We start from the raw sequence: 27613 nt of genomic DNA, 5'->3' as shown, positions 1-27613 counted from the left end.
AAAAAAAAAAAAAAAAAGAAGAAAAATTGGAGTGCCTGAAGACTGACACACATACATGGCCAGATCAGACCTGCAAGTTAGATTTCAACAGCATGAGGTTACTAGAAATTCTAGCCCAAGTCTCCACCTTATCTACAATTAAGGCATTATTCTTTTAATATTCAATGTATAAAGAGGTTCTGGAGACTTTTTACAAAAGTAGAAACTGTAATATCTTCACTCTCTGATTTAGTTTATTTTTTTTTAAACCTAGAGTTCCATAAATACTGATATTTATGGAGGGGGCAAAATGCAGCCCTTGAATAAAACAGGAAAACTTTAAGGACATAATCTCATTTTAGATGTGACCTCAAATTTGGAAGAAGAATTATCATCCCCTATGTATTACTGTCAAAGGGCAGCACCTTAGTGAAGGTGCTGTTCTGTGGTGCCTCATCCACTCTCAGAACGAGAGCATCTGAGGCAAGGTAGAGGTGCACCTTATAGACTAATTGAATCAGGTGGTCACCGATTCATTTAGACTATAAGGTTTGCTTTTCCTTGTCTTCTGCCTGGATTTAGACTAACATGGCTAACTACCTCCTTGAGATATTTTAAGTGTAAATCTAGTGCAGTATGTAGCGAAATTGAGGGGAGAAGAATTTACTTCTGTGGGACAGTGTCCAAAAGTGGCCAAATGTTACACATACCTCTTGGAAAGCAATGGACCAAGCTTACCAGGGAGCCTTTAAAAGCCATCAAAGTTATTTCACTGTGGAGTCCTGGTGGTTCCAGGCAAGACATGTATACATTAGCATTCGTACTAGTTGCAAGTATGGGCTTGTCTAATTCCAGTGTTGAGTAAAAGAATTGTTAGGGCACATTTAAGGAAGAGCCTGAAGAACTAACTGCTACAACCTCTTTACATTTGGATCAGAAATGTTCTAGCTATAGACTGTTCTGATCCCAGCATTTAATAGTATCACATTGCTTTCAGATGAGGGCTGAAAACAGCTTTGGAAAATTTTTTTTGTTTATTAATTTATATTGCATAAGCAAAAAGTATTTGTTTGAAATAACAGTTAACTCTGTTGCTAAAATTTTTGTTTGCTCAGTCATGGCTTCAAGCAATATTCAGTTTGTGAGCAATTTTCTTTTTCCTTTTTGTAATTATTTACCTTTAGAACTGTCAAGAACTTCAGCTGCAGAAGAGCACTTTCCTGTTGTACTTGTAATTTCTTTCCTTCTTAGCCCCAAGGGTTTCTACCTGCATAGTGGACCACAGCAGAAATGTTATGTTTACTGTGCTAATGAAAGATCATTAATCAAAAGCCTATTAACAAAGTGTGTGGTCAGTGCAGAAGTGTAATTTCAAACACTTGTCATCAAGGCACAATCTCACATATTGTATGCAGCAGTGCATATATCATCATCTACTGTAATGTGTTACTTTGTGTTGTATTGTGGATGGTTTTTAATGTTTTATGGATGATGTCTAAATATTTATGAAATCAAACCTCTACCAGAGGGGACATGTCTCTTTGGCACACTAGATGCTTTTATTTACGAGGTGCTGGACTTGTTTTTCTACTGCCTTACACATTTATGATCATTTATTAATGCACATAATGGGTGTGAAGCAGTCCTGTTCTGATTTGCAGCTCTTTTGAACCCATTTTCTGCAGGTTTAAATACATGCTGTATGTTGTGCAAGGCCTCTGCAGTTTGTATGATGATGTGATGGCTGCACTTTGAATGAATTGGATTGTTTTGGAAGAAAATCAGTATGCATTACTTGTTGATGTCAGAAGGCCTGCATATAAATTCATATGAACTCCTGCCATGAGAAGCTTACAGATTTAAAACAACTTGTTTATAGATTAAGATCTAGTGCTCTGATGGGTTTTGGCTGCTTTGTGCCATTCAGTACAGCTGTGCTAATTCACACTAGCTAAAGACCCAGCCTAACATTCAATAAGCATGTATACAGAAAATCATATTATTAAAGAATAAGAAAGAAATACCTTACATAAATAACAAATCTGGCCTGCTACAATTCAAAACGCATCTAAAAAGTTTAGTTACAGTGAAGAACAATAACAGAAAAATGAACTGCATTTTCAAAGGGGTGAGGTTTCCTGTGTGACTCCCTTGGTCAGCCAGCTTGTCAGAGAACTCGCTCACTGTTTTGTTTAACTTTTGTGCATCTCTTCCCAATCTGTTTCTACTTTTCAGATTTCTTTCTTACGCTTGGCTCATTGCCTTATCAAACAGGCTGGTCTCTCAGTGGGGTATTTCTGAGGGTCTGTCCCATGTGGAGATCCCCACCCTGGGAATATGTGTGGGAAGAGGGTGTAGCAATGGAAAAGGCAACTAACTGCAGAGGCCCATGGGTCACATGTTAACTGCTTGTGGGCTGCCAGATGGACAACCCTAATCTAATCTATACTAGATACAAATCACAGAGAAATTAACAGATTTCTTGGGGGGAAAAAGAAGAAAAAAGAAAAATACATTTTCAAATGGAATGTGTTTTTTTTCCGGTAGTGGAATCTCTTAGTGTTAGGAAATTGAGAGTTATGGAAGGAGATAAGAGATTCAGTTTTAAGCATACTGTACAGGGTTTTCTACTATAAACACACTTCCCATAGTTACCTTTCTCATTTAACATATTAGATTCTACCAGGTGTTACCTTCACATGTGCTAGGCAATGTTAGAACAAGGTTTAGACGTTAGGGAGGCATGTGAGACTATTTGAAGAGAACTTTTTTATTGGATTTCTAACAATAGGTGTTTTAATTTCCAAATAGAATCCAATCTCAGGTAGTATTTTAGTCCCTCACTTCTTGTACTGTTTCATTTGTTTGTAATACAGATGTTGCTTCAGTAACTAGGGACTTGGAACCTCCTCACAGAACAGCATTCTTCTTTCAAAGGACAGTCATTCTACTCTATGTTGTTCTTCTCTAGGGAAACCCTTGTGATGATTTAATGGACTTTTAACCATTTTTGCTCCATCCTCATATCAATGCATAGACCTTTGGTGCATGGGCCTGGCCCTTGTATAGGAGACTCTGCAGCTGCCATGGTAGTGTCTCCACCCTTCTGGATAGCATGATGGGTGCTCCATAGATCACGGATCCTTGGAGAGATGCAGAAGGAACTGGACAGGACTCAGATGGAGTTGTGATTGGCAGAATCAAGGCAAGGCAAGAGGGAAGGCCCTTGTCCTGCAGCATTGTTAGGGCCATAGCTTCAGGGGCTGCAGCTAAAGCCATGGGGAACAACCAAGGGCTGGTGAGGATTGCCCTGAACTCTTGTTCTGTCCTGGAATATATGCCTATTCTGGCAGATCTGCAACCTTTGTGGACTAATCCCAAGACCCTTCTGCTGAGGAACAGGAGAATCTAATCCGATTGCATTGAGTAACAGCTCTTCAAGGAGATCCACTGGGATTTTTTCTCCTGAGGCCCTAGCAGGTGGTGGTGTCCCAGGAGGGAGAATGCAGATATGCACTTTACATTATAAAGAAGATGTTACACTAAAACTGGCATTGACTTGAAAAGCCAAAAGCACAGAGGTCTTTGGAGTGCTTCTTTGATCAAGAAAAAATGTAATTCAAGTTGTAGTCTTGGTTTTACTGGTTTTGATTGATGTGCCTCTTGTATGCTCTGAAGTAATTTATCTCAAAGTAATACACTAGTTTTGTTTCCTTTAACAAAGTTTTCTATTTTATAATACTTTCTGATGATTGGAACTGTAAGCAGAGTAAAATATAATATGAATGTGATTATAATTATGCTTGCTAATCAGTTCTTTTTAAGGTTGCAGTTTGAATACTGCCATCATTCCACTGCAGACCTTCCTGCAACATGGTCCTAAAACAAAGTACTGATTCATCAGATGTTCACTCCAGATGTGCTGCTTTTCATGCAGGTTGCGACAGGAGAATGAAATGGTTGATTCAGCTCCTCAATGGGAAGCAGTGCTGAGGCGACAAAAGGAGAAAAACCAGGCTGATCCCAACTACAGGCGATCCAGGCACAGATCTCGATCGTATGTGAACATTTTTTATGCTTTGACTTACAGTACTGGTTGTCTTAGATTTTAATTGGGGGTGGGGTGGAGGGTAGGGGGGGAAGCATGGCATCAAGCCTAGGGCTGACTAACAGGGGGTGCCCTTAAGGTTTCTTCCATTTTCTTCTTCTCTACTCAGCATTTCCCCACTCTGGTGGGCACTCTCACTTCCCCATAAGATTCCTCTCCATCTGCTGTTCCCTCCAAGCACACTACCCTGCAGCCCTGCATTATTCTTGACCTTTTCTCTGCACCCCCTTCTGAAGCTGCCCAGCTGCTCTGGCATCCATTCACCCTTGCCACCAAATTCGGCTCTGTAAATTTATTCTTAGCATACATTTTGGCAGCAGAGAAAGTAAGAGAGTGGCCCTCAGTACAGAGCAGAGAGGGCTGGGGGAGGTGAAAAGAAGGTGGACTTGCTTGCCTCAGAAGCAGGTGGAAAGAGCCATTGTGGGAAGTGGGTGGGGTGGAGGGTGCAGGAGTGCTCACCAGGTTCTCCCAGGGCACAGATCTTATTAGTTCTGCCTCTGTGATTAACTCTAGAGCTAATCATTCCAGCCCAGTTGTTATTACCATGCTGAAACAGATGAATTACCATCCGGCCTATTCTTCCTGTATGAGAAATGGTTATTGATATTAAAATGCTTTATGTTGAGACTTTATACTGTTACTGGGTATTTAAAACATTCACTTTCAACACCCAATGAGACTCAAATGTTAAAACATAATAAAATACAGAGCTAAAATGTGGCTGTTGTGACTCATTGTGTTGAAGTAGTAAGTAGAGTATATTAAGTCTGAGTTGCGTGACTTTTTTTATTTAAATAGAACATGCTATAAACTAGGAAATACATTTTGAACTCAGCTTGAATATAAAATCTGCAACAATTTTTTTTGCTAGTGCAAAGAAAGTTTCTATTACATTAATGACACAGCAGGCGCTCCCTCTGGTGGCTGATTTAACTTATGAAAAGTCTTGTAGTTTGTTTCTTTGCCAGAAGTTTATGCTAAGTAGTCCAGTGGTATAAAAGGCTTTGATGGGTGATATTTTCATTAAGTATTATGGATGTAGCATCACAAATATAGAAGTGCTCTTCAGAATAAGAAAAGGCCCCAGATGGTGCAGTGAGAGCCCTGAGGACAGTAGGTGACTTTCTCCCCTTCGTTTTGACAGTGATGAATATATTTCCATCATTTTGTTCTTTTCTACACAAAACAGCACTAAATCTGAATAAAATAAAATTGACCCATACAAACACAGGAGAAGAAAACACAGTAAAAGAAAAAATTAACTTCTTTAAGATGTTACAAAACTAATAGAGTAAAAGTCTTTTAATCATTTAAATAGCCAAATTAAACATGACCTATAGGACCTACATACAGTAGGTTGTAGAGTTTATTCAATTTAGGCAAGGCTCAGCTGTGTGATAATGTGTCTTCATGCATCTGAGAGAGAGGAGGATCAATTAGGTTCCTAGTTTAGAGTATGGGTGGGAGGTGGTTGTCCTTTTTAAATCTGGTAATAAGATGGTTCATTCCAATTCACATAGCTAGCAATTGACACTGAACTCTGTCATTTTAGTAGTGTGGGTAAGGCCTTCATGTAAACTTGCCTCCCTTCATTCAACTATAAAATACAAAACGGGGTCACTTTAAGAGCTTGAAGTAGAGAGACAAAGCATCATTAACTGGATCTGGTTTAACTTAGCTCATCACACTTAATTTGTTTGATAATGAGTAACATTAATCAGTGTTGACTTTGGCTTTTTTCCTCTTTTGTTCTGGGAAGAAATATTTGACAAATAATTGACCTTTGCTAACTTTTATAGCAACAACAAAAATAGAAAGCTCCAAATTCTAGTTCTGCAGGATTTGTTTTTAAAGCTCAAGTAAAACATCTGTGTAGCCAAAGGGCTTTTTTAATTAAGAAGAATGGCCATTAAGATTCCATGGCTACTAAACGCTGCCTAGCTGCAAATCATGAATTCAAACTGAATTATTAATAAGGGTACAGATGCAAACACAAAATGCAGACCTTATTAACATATAGGATTGTTTGAGCTTGTAGACAATGAAATACAAGCCTTGGAGACACCACTTAATGGGAATTCCCCTTAGATTTATTGAGCCTTAGAGAATCTGATTCATTTAGGAATTGTCCAGAGCTACTGTCTGTTCTCAGGCAGGTCAGATTTATATAACAGGACCATCTGAATATATATTATTTATAGTATTATAGTTGAATGCTAAACTGTGGACTGTAAAATATTTTACAATAGAAATGGGGGGGTGGAGACTTGTTTCGCATTAATAATCAAGGAAGATTATATTAAGTGAGAATCTTTGTATCCTTGTCTAGGATTGGAGCTCAGCAAGCATAATCTTGAACTTAATTTAAAACAGAATGTTTCCTAAGAGTTTCTAGACTATATTTAATTATTTTCAATATTTTAAAAACATACATGTACAAAAAACCATCCATTTACAATATTTATTAACAAAATTGGTGCCCAGAGCAGGGGGGTTGGACTGGATGATCTTTCAATGTCCCTTCTAGCCCTTAATTTCTATGATTTGTGTGATTCCTATGATTTCATATATATATTTGTAATGCCTACATTTATATCCTTAGAGTGTCTTATTTTTTGTAAGCTTTTCCTACAGTTAAGGCTTTTCCACCTTTGAGACTGGGTCCTGATGCTGCTACCTTCATAGGTGAAAAAGTTTATATTTCCCCCATCCAGGGAGAGCTTGCAAAATTATTTGCCCAATCCCAGACACCAGTGTAGGTTTTTAAAAACATTATTAAAGGTTTTAGAATAAAATCTAAAATGGAAATAAATTGAAAAGTTAACGCTACAAATTATATTATCTGTATCTTATACCATAAATAATAGTGCTGTGAAAATTATGCTTTCCTTTATTCATGCTACCTTACCACAAATTAAATAGCATAAGGCTGTCTCAGTAAAATAACACTCAGTAAGCACATAAAAGGTAAAGAGTGTACTGACAGTTTACAAAGGCGTTGCTTAGCTCCTTTCCTTTTTATTGTTGCATAAGGTTTTTTTTCAGGGGGGAGTGGAGGGGGGACAGGGCCACTAGTATTTCACAACCCAAGCTGCTTATTTCTGTATTTGGAAAAAAAAGTCCACAAATGGAAAAGCCTGCATGTTGCTAGCAATACGACATAGCTTGTTGTATTTGCTGCTGTGAAGAGTGGCATTAGATGTACTAGTTTCTATTATTTCTTTGTGTGCATGTATGTGGAGGGGACATGGGAGGAAACAAGCATGGCTTGTATAGTGGTTGAGGAGGCATGGCCTAGCGCGTTATTACTGCTTTAACCCAGAAGTCAAGATTTCTCAGGTGGTGGGCTATAATGGGATATACTGTAAAATCTGGGGCCAAGCAGTGAAGTTTTATTTCCACATATAAATGTAAGTATGGCCTAATCTAGTGGATTAGTGGATTGCACAATATGGTGCCTTGCAAGAGGACTGGGTTTAGGAGTGATCCTGGAGCATTTCTTCCTCAGGCTAACTATGACTTGTGAGCACTATGGGGCAATACCCCTCCTTTGAGAAGCTAGGATAGATCTTTCAGTGAGATTTCACAATCCTTAGTGGCTGATTATTTAGCCTCAGAAGGGGATGCCTATCTTCCCAGCCCTAGGGTGAATGCAGACTTTGCAGCTGCTGCTTTGTGAGCAGGGGATTGAATGAAAAGAGAAATCAGTTCAGAATTAAGGGGTGAAATAGGCCATTAAAACTCCACTCACATACCAAACTGCTGCCTCAGGGAGTTGTAAACACCAGAGCAAGAAGGAGGGAGAACCAAGAGAGGGAAAGGAAAGAAAAAAGGTGGGAGAGGAAAGGAGAAAAGGATTAGAAGTGGGAACTGAGAAATAATGAAATATGCTAATAGACACATACAAAGCATCCACCTGTTTTGGGAGAACTGAGCAGGAAAGTCAGACTATGGGCCTCTTGCGACTTTGGTTATTGTCTCTTGGAATCATGAATTGTCATGATGGACGTCACTGTAAGAGCTCAGGAAGATATTTTGAGTAGATACCAGGACAGGTTGATGAATATGAGCTGGCTATGTGGTAGGCCACACAATAGTGCTTGGAGGCCCATTACCAGGGCAAAATATAAAGATATGGAAAGATTTCTTTTTACTCCCAGTGGAGAACTATAAATGTAAAGGTGCTTTTCACTTTCTTTATTTTTCTGGCATGTATACAGGCCTAGATGCTAAGGGGAAGTCTTTTAACAAGTGTCCATGTATAAATTGCCAAAAAATTAATTCCGACTCTGTCTCCAAATTATCTGTGAAACACTTGTAAACTAAATGTATGTGTCACTAAATATTAGTTCCCTAGACTGAGACTTAAAAATAGCTCAAAGATGATAAGTAAAACAAGAATATTTTTCAACTCTCCATGCAATAAAAGGGCAATATGAACTATAGAGAAGCTTTAAACCAGGGGTGTCCAACCTTTTTGAATGTGGGGCCGGATCATGAACTTTTTATCACCCAGTGGGCCGGCGAGCCATATTCATATTGTATCACCCCGCGGGCTCGTATGTTGGACAAGCCTGCTTTAAACTGTCTTATTAACCCTTGGGGGTTATACCCCTAAGGAGTAGAATACTGGTTCACCAGACACTGCTTTCCATTGAACATGAGTGCAGAACTATGCTGCCTTCACTCCTTCCCGCTCTTCATTCACATCTGTGGGATCCTGAATTCCAGTGTGTTTCTGGCCATAAGAAGACACAGCATGGGTCAGTTCTCATTGAAGTCAGTTTCCAAGTCTGTTTCTACAGAAATCAGTTAATTTCAGTCTACTGACTTGATATTGCCATCAAAACTGCATTTTGCTGCGGTTGCTTGTCAGGAAGAAACTGGGTCAAAACTACCAATTTGTTTACACATGGGTCACCAAAAAGCTGTCAGACAGCAGTGCTTTTAGGTTATTAAGGATACATGGTTCACTTGCTCCTTGAAAGCACTTCCCCATGTTCATTGGTTGCCTGTACGTGCATCACTTCACTGGATGCTCCAGGAACTGCAGTGAATGAAGATGCTTTAATAGTCTTTTAGAGGATGCAGTATATGCATGGCCAGTGCAGGGTCACAGCTTGAGGCTCCTTGGATAGACTAGTGCCACAGTGCATGATTGTCCTCTGCAGTTCTCATTTGTAAGGATGTGCTTCATCTTTTTACTGGATACCCAAGCAGGGCAGTTTGAATGGGAATCAACAATACAAAAGAAAGAGTTCTCCATTTAATTTATGAAATCTTGAGATCTCAGGTCCTTTTTAACTTGGCTATTTAAGGTGGTGACCTTTTCTAAAATGCCATTTTTATTATGGCTCATTTCTATGGCTGAGCTATTTTTTTTTTCTAATTTAATTTTTCTTTTCCTCTGAAATATTTTTTGACTCTGATTTTTCTCTTTTTCAAACCTTAATTCTTTCCATTTTTCTTAACTATGATCACAATGAAAAGAAATATTTTAAATGTTAATATAACCACAATCTTTGCTATGTAAAGCACCTTTTATTACTGGGCTGCATAGCCTTTGGTGGTTATGAACAGGAATTTTCAAGTTACAGCAGCAGCAAGAGTCTTTCTCTGCTATTCTTACATGAAAGAGAAACTTACTGAAAAATATAAAGCAATTAAGAAGGCCCTTTCTGTTGTTCATAGAAAAAAATGTACGCACATATAAGTTGATCTTTACTACATGTCATTACTTGTTCTATAAAAAATTGGGGGAAATTTCTTCCCAACACATGCATATGCTCACACATTTTGCCTATCTAGTTCCCCAGGGATAGAGTGCCTACTGAAGTTGTGTTTATGATTATTAGTGATTACTTGTGTTCAGAATCACGTATGTTGAATATCCCTTTTGCTACACAAAGGCAAAGTAAGCAGGCATTGTGCAGGCTGCTTTGTATCTCAATAGTCAGTAATTCCAGTTCATAGGATGGACCAAATCTGGACAAGAGGTGCTCATCACTGGAGCACTATAAACTAACAGAACTGGATATGCATGTTTCTCCCTGTCTGGTCACTCTTCTTGCTCCTTTCCCTCATCCATATAAGGTCTTCAAGTGCCATCTGGGCCTTCTGTAAGCAGGTAGTTTAACTCTAAAAGATAGGGACCTCAGTTGTGCCAAGCTCACACAGGAGACAGAGCTGTCCTTTACTTATTTCATCTGGCAATGAAAAGTTTTCCTATCTTGAATATTTTATACATACTTCTGCTGAAGGCTAAAAGAACAGCAATTATGATGCAAGTCAGAATCTCTTGTTCAAGAAATAACTTTTCAGTTTCAGGAAAGCAATGATGAAGGTTAATGCTTTTCCTAAGATAACAAGCTTTCAAATTCAAGTCACTGTCAGATTACACTTCACACTATTACTGTGCTTGATATGTGCCATTAAAGGTCATCATTGAGCAGCAACACACCCGGAAATGTGACATTTTCATAACTACAGCTTTTTTTATTGGTGTTTATAGGAGAAGCCCAGATGTACAAGCAAAGGAAGAATTATGGAAACACATTCAGTAAGTATTGTTACATTCAAATTGTTTGGTTCCTTTATATAAATTATAAAATCAAGGTGTGGGTAGAACATTTTGCAAGAATGAAAAGAGCTTTTAGGAATGTTCAACATTTGCAAGTAAACAAGAATAGTAAGATGGAGCAGAGCTGGAATTAATGAGTGTTGGAGGCAGTATGTAGGAAGGACAGTCACTGGGGCCTACTTTATCACTGCCTTGCATTCAGTGTAGTCTTTATGCCTGTGTTAAAGTCAGAATGGTAACATTTAATACTCACCTGGTTTTGGTACTGCGTTCTACCCACATTGTACCAGTATCAATGACTACACAAGGCCAACATTGGAGAAAGCCACATCTGCTGACTTAAAGAAATCCCCCACTCCTCGTTCTATCTATGCTGGTCATTTTCACTCCTGTGTATTTCTTTGGGAGTTCAAATGTACCTCCAAACGTACTTTTTGGACTATATATATTGTAAGAGCCCAGTTAGGATCATATGCACTGTTCTACTTTGTCTGAATTTTATTTATTATAGAAAAATATGATTTTACAGTCTAAAAAGGTGAGAACAGGTAGGTGGAAGATTGGGTTGAACATACTGGCGCAGCGATCAAGGTGATATTAGATACACCTAGTAGATTTCCTTTGTTGGCATCATGGTAGCTTTACTGCTGCAGAGTTTGGTTTGGAAAATCTTATTTGCCTTTTACAACAAAAGGAAGAATTGTTTTCTAAGGATTCAGTATCAAGTGCATCTTCATCATCTGTCTAATCCTTTCCAGGAAGGAACTTGTGGATCCAATTGGCTTGTCTGAGGAACAGTTAAAAGAGATTCCGTATACCAAAATAGAGTAAGTTTAATTTTTCTCTCTAGAAGTTTTCAAGTGCTTTCCTTATCCCTTTCATTAGGGTCTCACCCTGGAATAGTGTTTTTTTGAGACTAAGAACAGCCTCCTGCTTTCTTTCTCCTTTGAAAATATTGATTCTAGGATGAGCTGGATAAGGTTGGTGGAGGGCAAAGGATACTTCAATGACTCTTAAACCAAAGATTTTTCATCCAGCTTCTATGAAAATTTCCATCATCTGCTGCTATGTTGTGTGTCAGTATTTGTTCTAATATAGCATGGGGAAGAATCAAGGAGGCCTTGGGAACATGCAGAAAACACATTTTTTGCTGAACCCTTGCTTTGCCCCCCTTTTTAATGTCCCTTTTTAATTCTGATCACCCAGAATGATTGCTTGACATGTTGACCTCTTTTCCCGTTTATCCTGGGCAGCTGCCAATACATAGTAGTTTCCTCCAGATCAGGTGTCCGTTTCACTCTGGCTATCCAGGATGCTGTCTAGTGGTGCAGGCAACTGCTTTTGACAGAAGCAGTATCTCAGTTTGCATTACAGTGTGCTTCCATTGCATCACTGAGCAAAAAAGAAAAAAAAAGATGGTGATGGTAAAACTTCTGCAGGCTGGATTTTTAGATTTTTAATTTTCTTGAATAAGTTCTCTCCCAAGCACATGCCTTCATCAAGAGCTGAGTGTTTCATTTACAGTTATCGTTGCAACTTAAAATATGAACTTTCAAGTACAAACACACAAAGAAAGGGCTGGTCCTTTGAATTTGATAAGTACAGGACGATGCCTGTTAATTGAAAAAAGGATTTTCCGGTTTGAGGTTAAATCTACTTTTGAGGCCTCAGAAGTCTCAGTAGTATTGACTGCATATTTTGTTTTTCACTTAGGACTCAAGGTGATCCAATCCGTATTAGACATTCACACTCTCCTCGAAGTTACCGGCAATATCGGCGTTCACAGTGCTCTGATGGAGAGAGATCCGTTCTGTCAGAAGTGAAGTACGTGGGATGTTACTTTTAGCACTGGCTTGTTTTAATGTGGCACAGATCTTCCTCAAAGATCACAGATAAATTAGAAGTAGCTTGTCTGTGACATGTATACTACTGTTGGCTGCGATAGATCTCGGGCATCTCTGGAAAGTGGGGTTTCTTTAGAGCTAAGGACTCAATGAAGCACAAAACATTTGTAGTCTTCTAGACCATGGATGATTGTTTTGTGCTATGCTGACCCGTTCAGAAAAAAATGGGCACTTCCTACAGAAATCAAAACAAACATACTCTGCTCTTGAGCAGTAGGTTAGGAAGATGCTTGAGGGAAAAGGAGGAGAGCTTACGTGGATCAACTTCCAGGTGCCTCTGCCACTTGGAGTCAGTCTGTCCATATCAGCAATGTTTGTTGGAAGCTGCAATACAGTCTTGCTCATCTGTGAGTGGATAGAAAGAAACTAGCTGAGCAGATCACTTATGAACTTCAAAAAATACAAAAAGGGCCTAATTCTCAGTTACAGGAAGGACTTAAAAGGGGATAAAAACATTTGAAAAATATCATCTACATAAAAGGCTTCCCCACCCAGTGTACAGAATAGTGCAAAGGCTCTACATGGCTGTGCTCCCAGTACAAAGTATCTGGAAGAAAGGGAAAGAAGAGTCCATCTTGCTCCCTATTTGTTGGGAGGGACTTCTCTTTCTGGCCGTCTTTTAAGAGGATTGTGTATTTACAGATCATTTTTTCCGAAGGGATCAGCTTGAAAACTGAAACTAGAAACCCATTTGCTCAGAATAGTGATTTGAGCCTCAGGTGAGCCCACACCTACATTGCTAGGTTGCTTGGTACCCGCTGGGCACACCTAGACGTGCAATTAGTGTGATGCAATAAACTCCAGTGCACACCGTGCCTGAGTTTAGTGCTCCCAGATGCTGTGTTTGAATGTGTGGCTGGGACTGCAGCATGTTGAGCTGGGTTGGAACAGGTTGAGCTGGCAGGGGGCCCCGGGGGTCAGGCAGCCCCCGCAGTAATGCACCCTCATGCCCCAGCCAGCCATGTCAGAAACTATACATGCATTGCTGTGCAGTAAATAATACCACAGCAGGATAGTACTTGTATTTACAAGTACTAACCTGTGGCAGCACTTACTGGTTTACTGCAGCCTAATAGGGCTGCATGGGTAGTCATGAAGACTTTACTGCAGAGCTAGTTAGGAAGCTGCAGGAAATGTCTTATGTAGATACATCCTCTGTATTTTTCATGGTGCTAATCATTAACTGAGCAGACCAGAGTTGCAGATTTCTTCCTGGGAAGAACACCACTGAAACTTAACTAGGTGTTATATTTATACTAAAAATGAGATTCTTCCCTTCCTGATTGGGAAAAGTTCATGGAAGCAGATATACCATGGACCAGCTGCCATGAAGAGACTATTTTGGTTTGATTGCATCCTAAATGTATGTTAAAATAAGGTTTATTTAGAATGACTTATTCAGTTATTCTCAATGGCAACTGACTATCCTTTGAAGAGATAACCACCTAATGACTGTACAGATGGGACATTTTTGTTTTGCACTGTTGTCTGTCTTGCATTCCTGAGCCATGTTCTTTTGGGTGGAAATTAGCTTTTGGACATCCCATACCACTCTCTGGAAGAAGGCAGCTTGAGAGCATCCTCTGCAGGGCATCCTAAACAACCTTTAACTCTATGAAATCTCAGGAAAAGGAGAATCCTCAGAAGTAAAAGAATATATTCAGAAACTGGCACATACCAGCAAGAAAAGGATCCTAATGGAATGTCAGTGCTAGGCATCCAGACTAGACTACATTTCTACCCACCTCAACAATTAAGTAAAAGAGGGATAAAGAATGGCCTCAGTACATGGACTGCGAACAGTGGGGAATGGTTACAGTAATTGAAGGTGACCATTTAGCTAAGACCTGTCCCTTACTTCAGGACTCAGTATTGGAGTTAGCATGGAGGGGTCTGGCCCCAGCCTCACAAGAAGGTCTGGGATGGATTCTGCCTCGAAGGATGGGTCTGTGATTTCTCCACCCTTTAAAACTGCAGGAGACCTGGAGACTTAAAAGCAGTTTTTTTCCCAGCTGTATTTGCAGTCAGTACAGTTGAGTTAGCTGTTGTTCTCTTTGGTATGTTAGCAGACTAAAATATCTTACCAGCTTATGCCAGCAGAGGGTTCTTGCCCAGACACTGTCACCCATGGACAGGGGCAGATCTGGGGGTGAAGTGGTACAGATGCACCCCCCCCCTTTCAGTCAGTCATGCTAGCATAGCAGCAGCTGGGGACTTTTTTTTTAATCCCTGAATCGAGAAATAATTCTCTCCTTCCTTGCCCTCCCTCCCCTGCCCACTGCTGTTGCTGGCTCCAGCTGCCCCAGAGGTGGGTGGTGGGGGTGGGGGTGCGTTCCAGAGCTGCTCTTGCTCACTCCATCTGGGCTCTGTGTGGAGCTGGGCTCAGACAGGGACAGTGGTAGCAGCTGGCCAGTCCTTCCTCCCTGCCCGGTTCCCCTGGTGTTCCCTGCCAGCCTGGAGGAAAGGAGCCTGCCTGTTGCTGCTGGTGGTATCTCTACCTCCAGCTGCAGCAAGACTGGAGCCCCCCACCACTCCCTGCTCATCTGATGGCAGTGGTAAGTGAGGGAGGAGGAGAATGAGCAGGGGAGGGAAGGAACATGTTGCTCAGCATAGAAAAGGGAGGTGGGGAGGGAAGACTCTTACCTACTTACAGGACTTAAAAGTCTTGCTGCTGTTTCTCTTGTGCTGTGGTTTGTCCATCCTAGTGTTTCAGGGAGGCTGGTAGCCAGGGTGCAGCTACTCCTGGCAACATAGCTTGCTGCTCCTGCATCCTCCTTTCTAAAGTCCTAGATCTGTCCACGCCCATGGATCTCAAGCTTGCCATTGGTTGGTGTCCCCCTCCACCCTACCCCTGGAGTTCACATCTGAAATCAGGAAAAATCTGGGAAATACTGTACATTAATCCTGGCAGATGTGGCATTCCTGTGCCTTCTGCACTATGTCATTTGCCATTACCAGTAAGGAATTATTAGGGACTGAATACGAACCCTTTTGGGATGCTCCCCTTGGAAGTGGGGAAGAAGCTTGGTACAGATCCAGTGCCACCTCCTCACCCTGTTTAATATTGCAGAGAGCTGCCACTGAGCACAGCCCAACAGCGTGCAAAGGAGGGGAGTCTCCTTTCTGTGGCCTTTTTTTGATCAAGATTTCCATGCAGCAGTTTCCCTGGTAGTGAAGCTCTCTGTGGCCTATAAAAAAGCCACTGATGGGCTTTCTTTTTTTCATATATATATTAGTGTATATTTCATTTTCTTCCAGTGCTAAAACTGATCTTGTGCCTCCATTGCCTGTGACTCGTTCCTCAGATGCTCCAGGTCCCAGCATCCCAGCTTCACAGCAGGTGGGTAAATGGGCAATTCTGAAGATTTTCCTAGTGACATTCCCTAGACCAATATTGAAAAATGGAGGGGAAAAATTAAAAGCCCAATCTAATGTGTTATTTAAAATCAGTATTTTGTTTTCCATGCATATAATGCTGACTGAGATCCTTCAAGAGATTTAAATTACGTAGAACTTAACTGCTTAAAGATACGCTTCATGTTTACAGTCCCAAATCAAATTGCTAGGTACACTGAATTACATGATGTACCACATTGCAGTTACTATTATTTGGAAGCAGAGCTGACCTGAGCAGGGTGTGGGGCCCGGGGCAAACAAGCTTGTGTGGGGCCCCATCCCCACCCTGATCCTGCATGCCCCAGATGCAAAGAAGCTGCTGCTGCCATCGGTGGTGAGGGTGGGGGGATAGTGAGTGGCCAGATGTGAAACTGGCAGTGGTGGTGCAGTTGCCGCAGCCATTCTGCCCAGCTCCGCGGGGCCCCCCAAAGCGTGGGGCCTGGGGCTGTCATCTCGATTCACCTCCCCCTAGGGACGGCCCTGTTTGGAGGGCTGGTTGGAAAGTTTGTTCTATCCATAGGAAGATCAACTTGGAAGTTCCTGTGCCCAGGTAGCTGCTAAACTTTTAATTAACATTTTCCTAATGTTAGCTTAAACTAACATTAAGAGCAGGTTAGATACTTTTCTAGAATGGCTTGGATGGGGATGATCCTGCCTTAAGCAAGGAGTTGGATTAGATCAGGGGTTCTCAACCTTTTTTGTACCAGGACCCATTTGTAAACACCGGTGGCCAGTCCTGACCCAGTACCCCTCACTCCTGACCCACTGCCTCCCCCGGCCTGAGCCCCCTCACGTGTGGGGTACGGGGTGGGGCATGGGAGGGCCCAAGCAGCCCCTTGCAGGCTGGAACTCTGCCAGCCTGCAAGGGAAAAGCCAAAGTTTCCTGCATTTTTCTCCTTTAAAAGAGCAGCTTTTTAAAGTTTGTTCGCAACTTTTTTGATATACTCATGACCCACTTTTGGGTCACAACCCACAGGCTGAGAAATGCATTTGGTGGACACTGCTCGTTCCCCACTGCCCTTGTGGCACCCTGCAGCTGTGCACCCAGGCAGCTGCTCCTCACTCAGGGGGGCACACCTCACCATGGCCAGGTGCTGCAGCCTGCAGACGCTGCCCACAACCTCCTGCCCTCTCCCCTTGCAGCACCCTACAGGGTGCCACACGGGGAAGGGGCACATGAGGCACAGGCAGTGTGTAACACTTGGGTGGGGCAGGCCCCCCCACATGGCACCCTGCAGTTGTGTGGCATGCACCCCTCATGCAGGTATTGCGTACGGGGCTGTGGCATGGGGGGGGGTGGCCACAGACAGCCCCGAGGGGTGGGCAGGGGGATGTGGGCAGTGTTCGCTGGCTGCAATATGCAGCCTCAGGGCAGGATGTGCCCCTCATGCCCACTCCCGATGTAGCACCCTGCAACTATGCACCACACCCCTCCTGTGTTGGTGCTCCTAGTGGGAGAGGGTGTGGCTGCTGGGAGCAGGAAGGGGGCTGTGCCCTGCCCTGCATGCTGTATTCTATGGGTGCTGCCCGTGCCCCCAACCACTTCCCTTGTGGCACCCTGCAGTCACACACCCTGACCCTCCCATGGCCATGCACCATGCCCCCTCCGCTTGGCCACAAGCCACGCCCCTGCATGGCTGGTCCTGCCTCCAGGGGCACAGCCTGGCCCCACCCACCTCGGTCCCCACCTCTACCTGTCCCCTAAGGCTCCAGGCTGCGCATGTGCAGTTGGCCCAGAGTGTTACGGACAGACAGATGGAAGTAGTAAGGCTTTTATTATATTAGAATTGAACTTCGGGCATAAGAAGCAAATGAAATTCAGGCAGCAGCTAAGATTTTATTATAGAATTAGAATATTAAAGGAAACCAAACAACATCATTTAAACGCACAGGAAAATAAAGCAGATTTCTACCTAGGGTTCTGGTCTTAAGACTGGGAGCTACCCCAAATCACTGTCTGTACAGGTGACTTTTCCACTGAAACACAACAGGAACTCAAGCGAAGTTCTGCTACTCTAACAGTACTTAGGGAAGTGGGATGCACTCAGGTAAGTGTAGTTGGCTTTATTTTTGTGGATTAATTAGTCACTTGCTTCCTTAGCGATCTATTTTCTTATCTTTTTATTTTGCTGATGCATGGTGTTGGTGGTGGCACTAGAAATGAGGATTGAAATGCTTTGGGAATTAGGTCCTGGTTCTGAACACTTGTTGAACTGAGCCTTTAAAAATAATGAACTAAATAGATCTGGAAAAAATTCCTGCTGAACCATTCATCATGTTTTCCTATTCTTATCCAAGGCCATTTGGTTTGAATCTGCTGTCCTGGAAGGAGTTAGCACTGCTTCAGTGTCTAGTATCAGCCAAACAAATGCTGTTGGACCATTAATTGCTAATTAAGTTTGTATTTGGTCAGGTACCAAATCATTAGGTTGATCATGTAACAGCCATCCAAATCATGGCAAGTGGCAGATGGGGGAAGGGAAGGAGCTGGGAAAGTGCCAGTGCAGAATAAACTAAGTAACAGGAGTGCAAAAAGGAGGGATAACAAGTGGATGTTAGCTTAGTGGAGAAGGAAAGGACAGTTCTTTTCCATGATCAAAGATAAATACCAGTAGCTGTGCTTCCACAGTGCTTGAGGGGGGGAAGCATGAAAATCAGAGCTTGTCACATCCTTGAATTTCCTTATCGCCGATGTTCAAAGTAAGCAAGTACTCAAGATCTCATTCTCTCTAATGCTGGTAGTTCATTTTTATCCGATTGTCCCATTAGTTTAATGGTTAGTTCTGTTTTCTTGATGTCAGCATACAAGGAGAATATAACAGCATTTTTAGTTGAGTATTAAAAATAATTTAGCCAGTTCTCTTTTTAATATATCAGGTTTCAGGAACCACCCTATGTGAGTGCCCACTGTCTTCAACTTGACTCTCAAGACAGTCAGATCCCAGTGCAGTATTGAGATTAGGACTGTAAGAAGGGAAGCTGTGAAGAAAAGCGCTGTAATTGAATTGTTTGTTTTTTAGAAGTGTATTTTTACTTGTCTTTGTTCTCTTCAGAAGCGAAGTGGGTCCAAAGATAGCCTGCTTGAAGAAAAATCTCAGATATCCACTATCAACCTGGATGAAAGACACAGTGCAAAGACAATAAAAACTGTACATGCAGCACGCTTCAAGATAGAGACTTGACTGCCGTAACTGTGGAATGGATTCTGTTCCTTAGAAATCTGGAATTATATAATAGTTCTGATATTTGTTAGCTGAACAATGTTTCTTTAGCATAAGGAAAGAGAAGACAGATAAACTGGAATGACAGTAATTTTCTTAGAATATTCAAAACTCCAAGCTGCTGCTTTGCAAAAGTAAACCCATTTTCATCACTGGAGCTAGCTATGGTGGTTCAGTGATTAAGAAGTTTTCGAGATTATTCGTCAGGCACCTGACAATTCTTCTTACGCATCCACCATGATCCAGAGGATTGACGGTTGCCTACTACTACTGTTTAGACAGCTGGAAAGAAAAGTCTTTATGAAACTGAACAATACTGTAATGATGTATCAAATGGTGTGTTGACACTCCATTTCCAAAAGAGGAAGGAATTGTCAAAACACAACTGACCTACGGTCTAATCTAATTCAGTCACCATGTCTTCAAATCAACTGTGTCAGCTAAAGTGGCCATGGATAGATGCTTCAAGGACAGGGTAAAACCCTTCATAACGTTCTTGGCCAATTGTGCAATACAATATGACAGGGAGGAAGTGGTTTTTAGATTCCACCTACGAATCAGCTAATGCCCTAAAGCAAAAAGACTGACTGCTCTTTATATGTATTCTAGCCTAGCACAACAGCAAATATTATTGTTCATATAAACTGCTGATACCACATTTAGGTCTTTCTAAGATAATTTTCTCAATACTATCCTGTGGTAGTAAATTCCACAGGTTAATTGTCTTATGTAATGATGGACTTCTTTGAGCAATTTTAAATGTGTTGTCTGTTTTGAATGCGTGAATGAATACCTAAATGGCCTTTTGTGCACCATTTACATTCTATTGTATCTCCTTAAGTTTTTCCATATATACAGCATAGCCCCCCACAACTCCCCCACCGGGGCAGAGGCAGGCACAGCCAGAGATGCCCCCATGGCTGCCCTACCTGGTCCCATCCTCCTCCTGGCACTTAAAAAAAGACAACAACAACAAAGACAACAAACCTCCCCCTGCACTCTGGCAGCAACAACTGGGGCCTCTGAGGGCTCATGGCAGAGCCCCCCTGTGCAGTGCAGGGCAGTGAGGATTGCCACTCCCCTCTCCCCCTCCTCCCTGCTTGACACCCACGTGGCAGCTGCACCGTGGTGTGTCTGCAGCACGACTCAGCGTGCTGGGAACTGGGGAGGCTCCATGTGTCAGCTGGAGCCTGGCATTGCTCAGCCCATTGCCAGGCAGCGCACAGTGTCCTGCCGAGCCACACTGCACCTGTACCATGGGGCAGGTGCCAGGTGGGGGGGTGACCCCCACTGCGTGGGGGTGCTCTACTGTGAGTGCCCAGAGGCCCCAATCGCAGCTGCTGCAGCTGGCGAGTGTGGGGCTTTAAAAAAAAAAAGTGCTGGGACTAGGCTGGGGCCAGGCAGGGCAGCCATGGGGGCTTCTCCCATGGCTTCCTCCACCTGTGGAGAGGCAGGCACAGCTGAAGGAGCCACGGGAGAACCTGCAGCCATCCATCCGGCTGTGCCTGCCTCTCCCTGGCCAATCCGAGTATCTCCAAATCTTATAGTTCCTTATTCACATAGGCCTAACGTAAACCACTGTGAGGCCCCATGTGAACTTGTAGATCCAATTATGTACTCTGTTAATCTGAATCCAAAATGACCCCTCCAATAATTAAATTCTTTACATGGGAAATTATAAGATGTATAAGTTTCCATGTATTGAATCTAATTATTGGAAGAGGATCTTAAATTTGTCCCCATCACCACTGCAGCAGGGAAAGCAGTGGTGGAGGGTCAGGCATTGGGGAGCAGGGAGGGAGTGATGAGGGTGACAAGCAGCCTGCCCCCTACAGCCTCAGGCCCTTGCCCCCATATATTCCTCTTGCAGCCTCAGGCCTCATGCAGCCATCTCCTTGGAATACCAATAATACATCCTCTCCACTCATCAAAATGGGAGAATATAGTGCATTGTGGGAAGTGTAGTCTAACTATCAAGCCTGATACGTGAGAGAACTGGTATGAGATATCCAAACAACTGTGAGGCAGTAATCAATGCCTCGTCAGTTTGAATCATTTTTTTTTTAAATCCAAATATTCTGTTTAAAAAACTGAAACTTTCTGTAAGGGGGTGAGGGGAAGGAATCCCATTTGTCAATTTGCTTGAACATTTTTAGGTTTTACATTCTCTTTAGAACTTTTACAGTGCTTGAATGAATGCCATTCAGTCCTGAACGTATTTGCCTTCTGCTGCAATCCAGTGGAGCATTTAGGATTAGGTTGATTTGCTGGAGCTGTCCAACAGACACAAAGGCACAGTTCCCAGTTAGTCTAATCTGTTACTGGTTTTTCTCATACTTTTGACAGCTCTACACCTTCACAACCAGTAAGCAACAAAGAAGATTAGTGTTAGAAAATCTATTAGTTTCCCTGCAATTTCTTTATGCTGTAATAACAGCATTCAGATTGGTATTCAAAAAGAATTAAAGACAAAACATGTCTTTTAAATGTAGTCCAAATAGTTTAAACTCCTGTTTAACTGCTAATTTTAAGCAGTATTTCCATGTGACTGATTCCATGTGACGGATGGAATCAATCATTGCTCCTTGTTATACTATAAGGGCCTTATCTATAGGGTAAACTTTAAAAAACCCCACCTTTCCTACTGAAGCAGTGTCGTGTAGTGTCACCCCTTGAAGACCAAGGATATCAAAAATCATGACTACCCACTTAATTCTGAGCAACAGAAATGACAGCTGGTTTGGGAAGGCACCTTAAATCAAAATCTCTTTTCATAGTAAGCTGTTCCAAGCTGCCTCTTGATGTTGCATTTGCCTGTTTTGTTGCTTTCACGATCTTTTTCAACTTTCTGGTTTCTTTGCCACAGAGATGCCCTTGTAGAAAGCACCTTTTCCTGTAGAGCAGTGGCCAGTATTTTTGGCAGGTATGCCACAAGTTAGCCCCATACCTTCCCCAAATGCTATTTTGATCCCCTTCCCCTGCCTAATCTGCCTTCTGCTTCCTTCCCTGTGGTCCCTGTCCAGTTTCGCTGCTTTGCTTCCTGCCCTATCTGCCACAGTGCTGCCTGTCCCTTTCTTGATGTGTCGCATGATACTAGTGGCATCCACCTCACAGGCTGGCCCATCCCTGCTATACAGTATATGTTCTTATGATCTGAACTTTGTGTCAACATTTTCTGAAGAGTAGCAGGAAATGCAATGGATAAAGCTATTCCTATACAACTGACCTGATGTTTTTCCTGTATTATGTAGTCTGTCTACAAGTTTTGTATAGCATCTCAGGAATTAGAGCCAGAAATTGTGGCATTTTTGCTTATTTCCAGTGTCTCTGAAATCGGTTTCCTGCATCCCCCAACTTTTCCATTTATGATTCTTTAGTCAGAGGGTTCAGTTCTCATTTGCATTATTTTGTGTACCTTTTATCTTTCTATCTGGAAGTAGATTCACTCATGATTCTAATGAACCTAACAGTCTTACTGTGTAGCATGGCTATTTCTCAGCAGCTGCTATCTTAGTCCTAGCTCCTATTTTTAAATAATCCTTTAATACCTAGTTTACTTTCAATGCTGGTTGTCTTTTCCCTTAATTAAGGAGGAAATCTTGTCTATTTGTCCATGACCAATACACTAAGCCTCCAATTCTCAACCATCTTCTCTCATTCACATATTGAAACACAAATTCCACGTCTCGCCAACTTTGTTAATGTAGCAAGAAGCATTTTTGGGAAAGTTAATAGCGAGGCCCTAAGTTTAAAACTCCTGGTCTTATTTCCAGTGGGACAATAAGGTTTGTAAACAACCTATTTTTCTACACATAGTATAATTAGGCATGCAAATCATTATTCAAAACAAAACCTTAATAATTGTGTACCACAGTTAAACTGAGAATAATCCACATATTCAAATACGTGTACTGAAAAAAATTATCCAGTTTGTTCTGAGTGCCAAAAGTGAGCAAGATTTTGTAAAACCACAGAAGTATCTTAACATACGGTAAGAATTCCTCCAGTCATTAATATTTAAGTTGTTTTACCTCAGTTGGTTATTATTAACATGGGCATTTCCTTCAACTTGCCTAAGAGTTCAAAGGACCTTTATTCAGAGGTGCTACAAGGCTTGCCAAAAACACTGATGGTATTGCTGCTTCACAGAGTAGGCTGGTAGATAAGAGTACTGTACAGGACTAAAACTGAGACCTTGGTTCTGTTCTTGGCACTTACCTACTGGCTGGCCTTGGGCAAGTATTTTCACTTCACTGTGCCTCAATTTTCCCTATCTTGCAGACAGGGATAATACTGACTTCTTTTATAAAGCATTTTGTGATGAGAAACTGTTTTTATTTATCTTTATATCCCACTTTTGCTCACCCATCAGTTTAACACCCCTGCCCTTGCTGCTTGCCAAGTTGTAGGTTGTCTACAATAAAAAGTTGTCTACCTTAAATCAACTCCTGCTGCCTGTCCCTGATTCCAGCCACGTTCAAACTCAGTGGCTGGTCTCTTCTCTGTGAACTAACCTTGTCTCATCCATATCCATGCAGCTCTTGTTCAGAGTCCCCATCTTTAACTCTTTCTTAGGCTAAACTCATTTTACTGCAACCCGCTGGCCCCAAAAATCTGAACATTTTTTTCCAAATAATCCAGGTATCTTTGTACAGTTATTGTCCAAAGCTATTTAAGATGGAGTGAATTTTAAGCTCCCTCATTATTTCAGGAATCTTGTTTATTTTACAGTTAGTTATAAAGATGGTTATTTTAAAACATATGCATAAACTCAGAGAGTAAAGTATATATATACTTTATGTAAATTAAGTTAATTATTATCCAAGAAACCACTATGTGCTTTGAGTTTGACTAATAGTTGTCAGTGTCAGTACTTGTGTCCAAGTTATTTAAAATCAAGTAAAACTGTTGAATGTTAGGGCACTTCATGGTTGCATGTTGTGTGTTTTATTTGTAGTGCATAAAAGAATTTATAAATTCACTGGACTAATCTGAAGATAACATCTAGTCACAACACTTTTGTGAGACCAGCTGAAATCATCTTGGTAATATAGTTTCAGAGTACAGTGCAGAAACTGAAAGTAGCATCTGTGAGTGCTTTTAGAGCCATTATGTATATTTATTATAGAATTTCCTTTACTGATTTAAAAGGAAGTGAGAAGCACCACTCCCACCTACTACATAACTTTTCAAAAACAAGCTGCCCAAGGACATGTAAGCTCCCTAAAACATAGCTTACCTCACCTATTACTTCCTTCCTACCAGACTCACTCAGTGGAATGAAACTTCCTCTTTTCAAGACAAATATTCCTATGTGCTTAATTATGTTGATAAGAGCTGTAATGCAACCTGTACAACAGCTCTAAGGTCAGACTGAGGCGGCAGGGTTGACTCAAGACTGATCATTTTTTAAATTACTATTAACTCTCAAGTCTTGTTTAGATTACTTGTTTGTAAACTGTGCACTTAACCTCACTTCGGAAGAAAAAACCTACGCCTTCCTACTTTAATTTTGGGCATGGAACATAGTTCTACAAAAACTTGCATCTGACCTTGCATACTACTGTGATGAGAAGTCATGGTTTCCCAGTTAAAAAATGCTACCCTCTGCAGTTGGAAAATGAGAGAGATTTTCCACAATGTTAAAGGACAATGATGAATAACTATTACAAGCAGTTACTGATTTTTATTGAGTGGGTCTGATCCTGATAAACTGAACACATTGAGTATCACAGAACACTTGAAGTGATTTTTGTCATGTATCTATTTTGGGATGGATGCCTCCCTGGTATTGGCCAGAGCTCCTGCCTTGATGTAATATACCTTTCCTAACAAAAGGTTAGTTTAAACTGATATATTTTTACAAGAGATTTTGATAAATTATCAATAAAAAAAATGCCAAAGTATTCTGTTTAAAAAAAATAAAAATCCACCAACCATGAAGTCTTTAGTCATGAGACCTTACATACTCCTATTTTGATGATCAAAGGGCAGGGGCAGGGGAAGCCAGAACACAATTAACAGGCAGCATACATACTACTTCACCTACTGATATCATTAAGTTCTCTGGCCAGTCAATGGTGGGCACACATACACATGCACTTTAATGCACATTAACTTATTTTAATATGCATTAACTAAATAGAATTTTTTTTACTAACACTTTAATGCATATTAAAAGACTGATGTACATTGTCGCTTAAAAACCAGGGTCATTTATACACATACCTTTTTGTCTCATGATATGCTGGAGATCTTGTGGGTCAGAGCAGATGTGATTAATTGAGTCTGCTCTGCACATGAGCCAACATGCACTGTGCTGCCTCGTGTGCAGTTAGTTGTATAAGCAGCGAAATGCACATCAGCACACAGAAAATGGCAACGGTGCACTTTTGAACTAAAACACCTTCTGTGTTTTAGTTCAAAAGCATGCTGCCATTTTCTTATCACTGACACACATTTCGCTGCTTATGCAATTGTATGTGCCACAGCACTGAGCATTTTTAGAAGTGCCCAGCGCCGTGGCGCAAGCATGCGCACAAATGCCCCGTTTCTTAGTCAATGCGCATTAAGATAGGCTAATGCACATTTTCTTAGTACCTAACAATGGAGGTACTAGATTTACTGTGCAGTAACTAAAGCATGTTAATGCATGTATAGATGCACCCAAGCATTCCTAAAAACATTTTGTTCTCAGGAAGAAAATGTCATTGGTCATTCACTAATCGACACAGTTTGCTTTCATTTATTATATTAAGCCTCCATCAAGTCTACCTGGATTGAAGAAGTCACTGTGGCTTGCTGGTACTAATAACTATGAATATAATGAAGTAATTATGGCCTTTTGCTTACGAAAGCTTATGATCTATATCTCTGATTTAGCTATTTTTAAAAGTGAAAATCTATCTCATCTTCAGCTAAAAAACTGAAAATCTCCTCTCAAGTTGGGATTCATGGCCTGTTTTAAAGACACCAGGAACCCCCTTCTGTGGAGCAAGTGCTAGGAACAAGGAGCGCAGGGTGGCTGTGACTGCCACCTTTTGTTTGTTCTTAGATGCAGTCTTTTTATCAATATATTTTGCTTTGTTATTGGTCTACTCCTTAATTAAAGTCACCTACTCTATGCTTTTCCTAAATCAAGCTGCCCAAGGACACTTACCTCCTTAAAACAAGTTTTTCCTTATCCATTTAGTTTGTGATATGTTTTTAAATAACTGTTGAAATCTTTTCCTCCCTCTGTTTTGATCCTTCACCACCTACATTAAGACTGTTGGCCAGAAAGCAGATTGTCAGCAAAAGAAAGGAAAAACTCCGGACTCTGACTCTACACCCCTTCTTGCCTTGTAAAGTTTTCCTTGGGCAGCTGAGGAGGAAGTGACATACATCCCATGCCTATTGGCTTTTTAGGGACTAAAGTTTCCAGAACTATTTAATGGAATTGGTCATTAAGATAACACTAGGAACAACCAATTAAAAGTAAAAGCACATAATCCCATAAAAGGTGTATGATTACATGATGGCCAGTTCCAAGCCACTATATCAAGAGAGTTAATCAGGCACTGATAAGCAGGAGTCCTGGTTTTCTGTTAAAAAATCCAAAATTCTCCCAAATAACCCCCCCCATATCTGCATTTTTCTACAATTAAAATGGAACACCACTATATATAGAGGTGTCAGTTGAACACAATGTTTTACTGATATATTTACAATTTTAAAGCAATTTGGAAGCCTGCCAGCGCCTCAATCATTATAATAAAATAAATAATACCTATATATTTTGGCATTTTTTATCATGAAAAAAGTCAGAGCTCCCCCTGCCCCTTTCACTCACCAGGACATGGGTCCAGCTGCAGCTGTTATACCAACCTCCCTCCCCGCTGCTTTGTAGTACTGAACGGCCCTGACATGCTGGTGCCCTGCCCCTTACTTCCAAGCCACAGTCCTCCTAGTGCCCACAGCCCCTGCCCACTCCCTCCCAGCAGCAGCTTCCCCCACACTATCCCAGGCAATGGGTCCAGCTGCAGCTGTCCCCTACTGCTTTGTAGCTCTGGGCAGTGCCAGCCCCTGCTGTTCTGCTCTCTGCGTCTGTTGGCATCAGTAAGGGCCAGGTTCAAGTTTAGCTTCTGCTCGAGTCCCCATGCAGAAACCTGGGACAACTAGATTTAAACTGGGGTGTCCTGAATGAACAAACTTCCCCCTTGTAAGCAGTGCCCCAACAAGAGAGAGATTTTTTATAGGACAAAGGGAAAAGAAACACAAAGTACAGCTTAAAGTTTTTTTTAAACTTTAAGCCTTAAGTTCTATAGTCTAGTCCCACCTGGGTGCTCTGTTTTTCTCAGCCCTCCTGGGGTCATGCTCTCATTCCAAGGGCCCTCGGCCCCTACTGGGACCGCTCCCCCCCCCCCCCCCCCCCCCCCCCCCCCCC

The 27613-nt window shown here is 41.6% G+C and overlaps 2 protein-coding genes across 5 annotated transcripts in view; one reads left to right on the top strand and one right to left on the bottom strand.

The window, feature by feature from the left end:
- The window catches only part of EPB41L4A (erythrocyte membrane protein band 4.1 like 4A), a 285877-nt gene extending 265870 nt beyond the window's left edge, over positions 1 to 20007 (top strand). For both annotated transcript variants that reach the window (XM_019517262.1, XM_019517261.1), the window contains 6 exons: positions 3917 to 4036; positions 10599 to 10646; positions 11426 to 11494; positions 12381 to 12491; positions 15830 to 15911; positions 19021 to 20007. In XM_019517262.1, coding sequence (XP_019372807.1) covers positions 3917 to 4036; positions 10599 to 10646; positions 11426 to 11494; positions 12381 to 12491; positions 15830 to 15911; positions 19021 to 19149 — 559 coding nt within the window. In that variant the 3' untranslated portion in view covers positions 19150 to 20007. The remainder of the gene's footprint in view (positions 1 to 3916; positions 4037 to 10598; positions 10647 to 11425; positions 11495 to 12380; positions 12492 to 15829; positions 15912 to 19020) is intronic.
- The window catches only part of LOC109297480, a 34275-nt gene continuing 19169 nt past the window's right edge, over positions 12508 to 27613 (bottom strand). For 2 of the 3 annotated variants that reach the window (XM_019517255.1, XM_019517259.1), the window contains one exon: positions 12508 to 12916. In XM_019517255.1, coding sequence (XP_019372800.1) covers positions 12913 to 12916 — 4 coding nt within the window. In that variant the 3' untranslated portion in view covers positions 12508 to 12912. Of the gene's footprint in view, positions 12917 to 22420; positions 23425 to 27613 lie in introns of those variants that run through there. The other variant, XM_019517260.1, reaches the window with a different exon arrangement.

The sequence above is a fragment of the Gavialis gangeticus genome, unplaced genomic scaffold, assembly GCF_001723915.1.
Source record: "Gavialis gangeticus isolate Ggan-Ray unplaced genomic scaffold, GavGan_comp1, whole genome shotgun sequence".
NCBI lineage: Eukaryota > Metazoa > Chordata > Crocodylia > Gavialidae > Gavialis > Gavialis gangeticus.
This window is presented reverse-complemented; position numbering and strand designations above follow the sequence as displayed.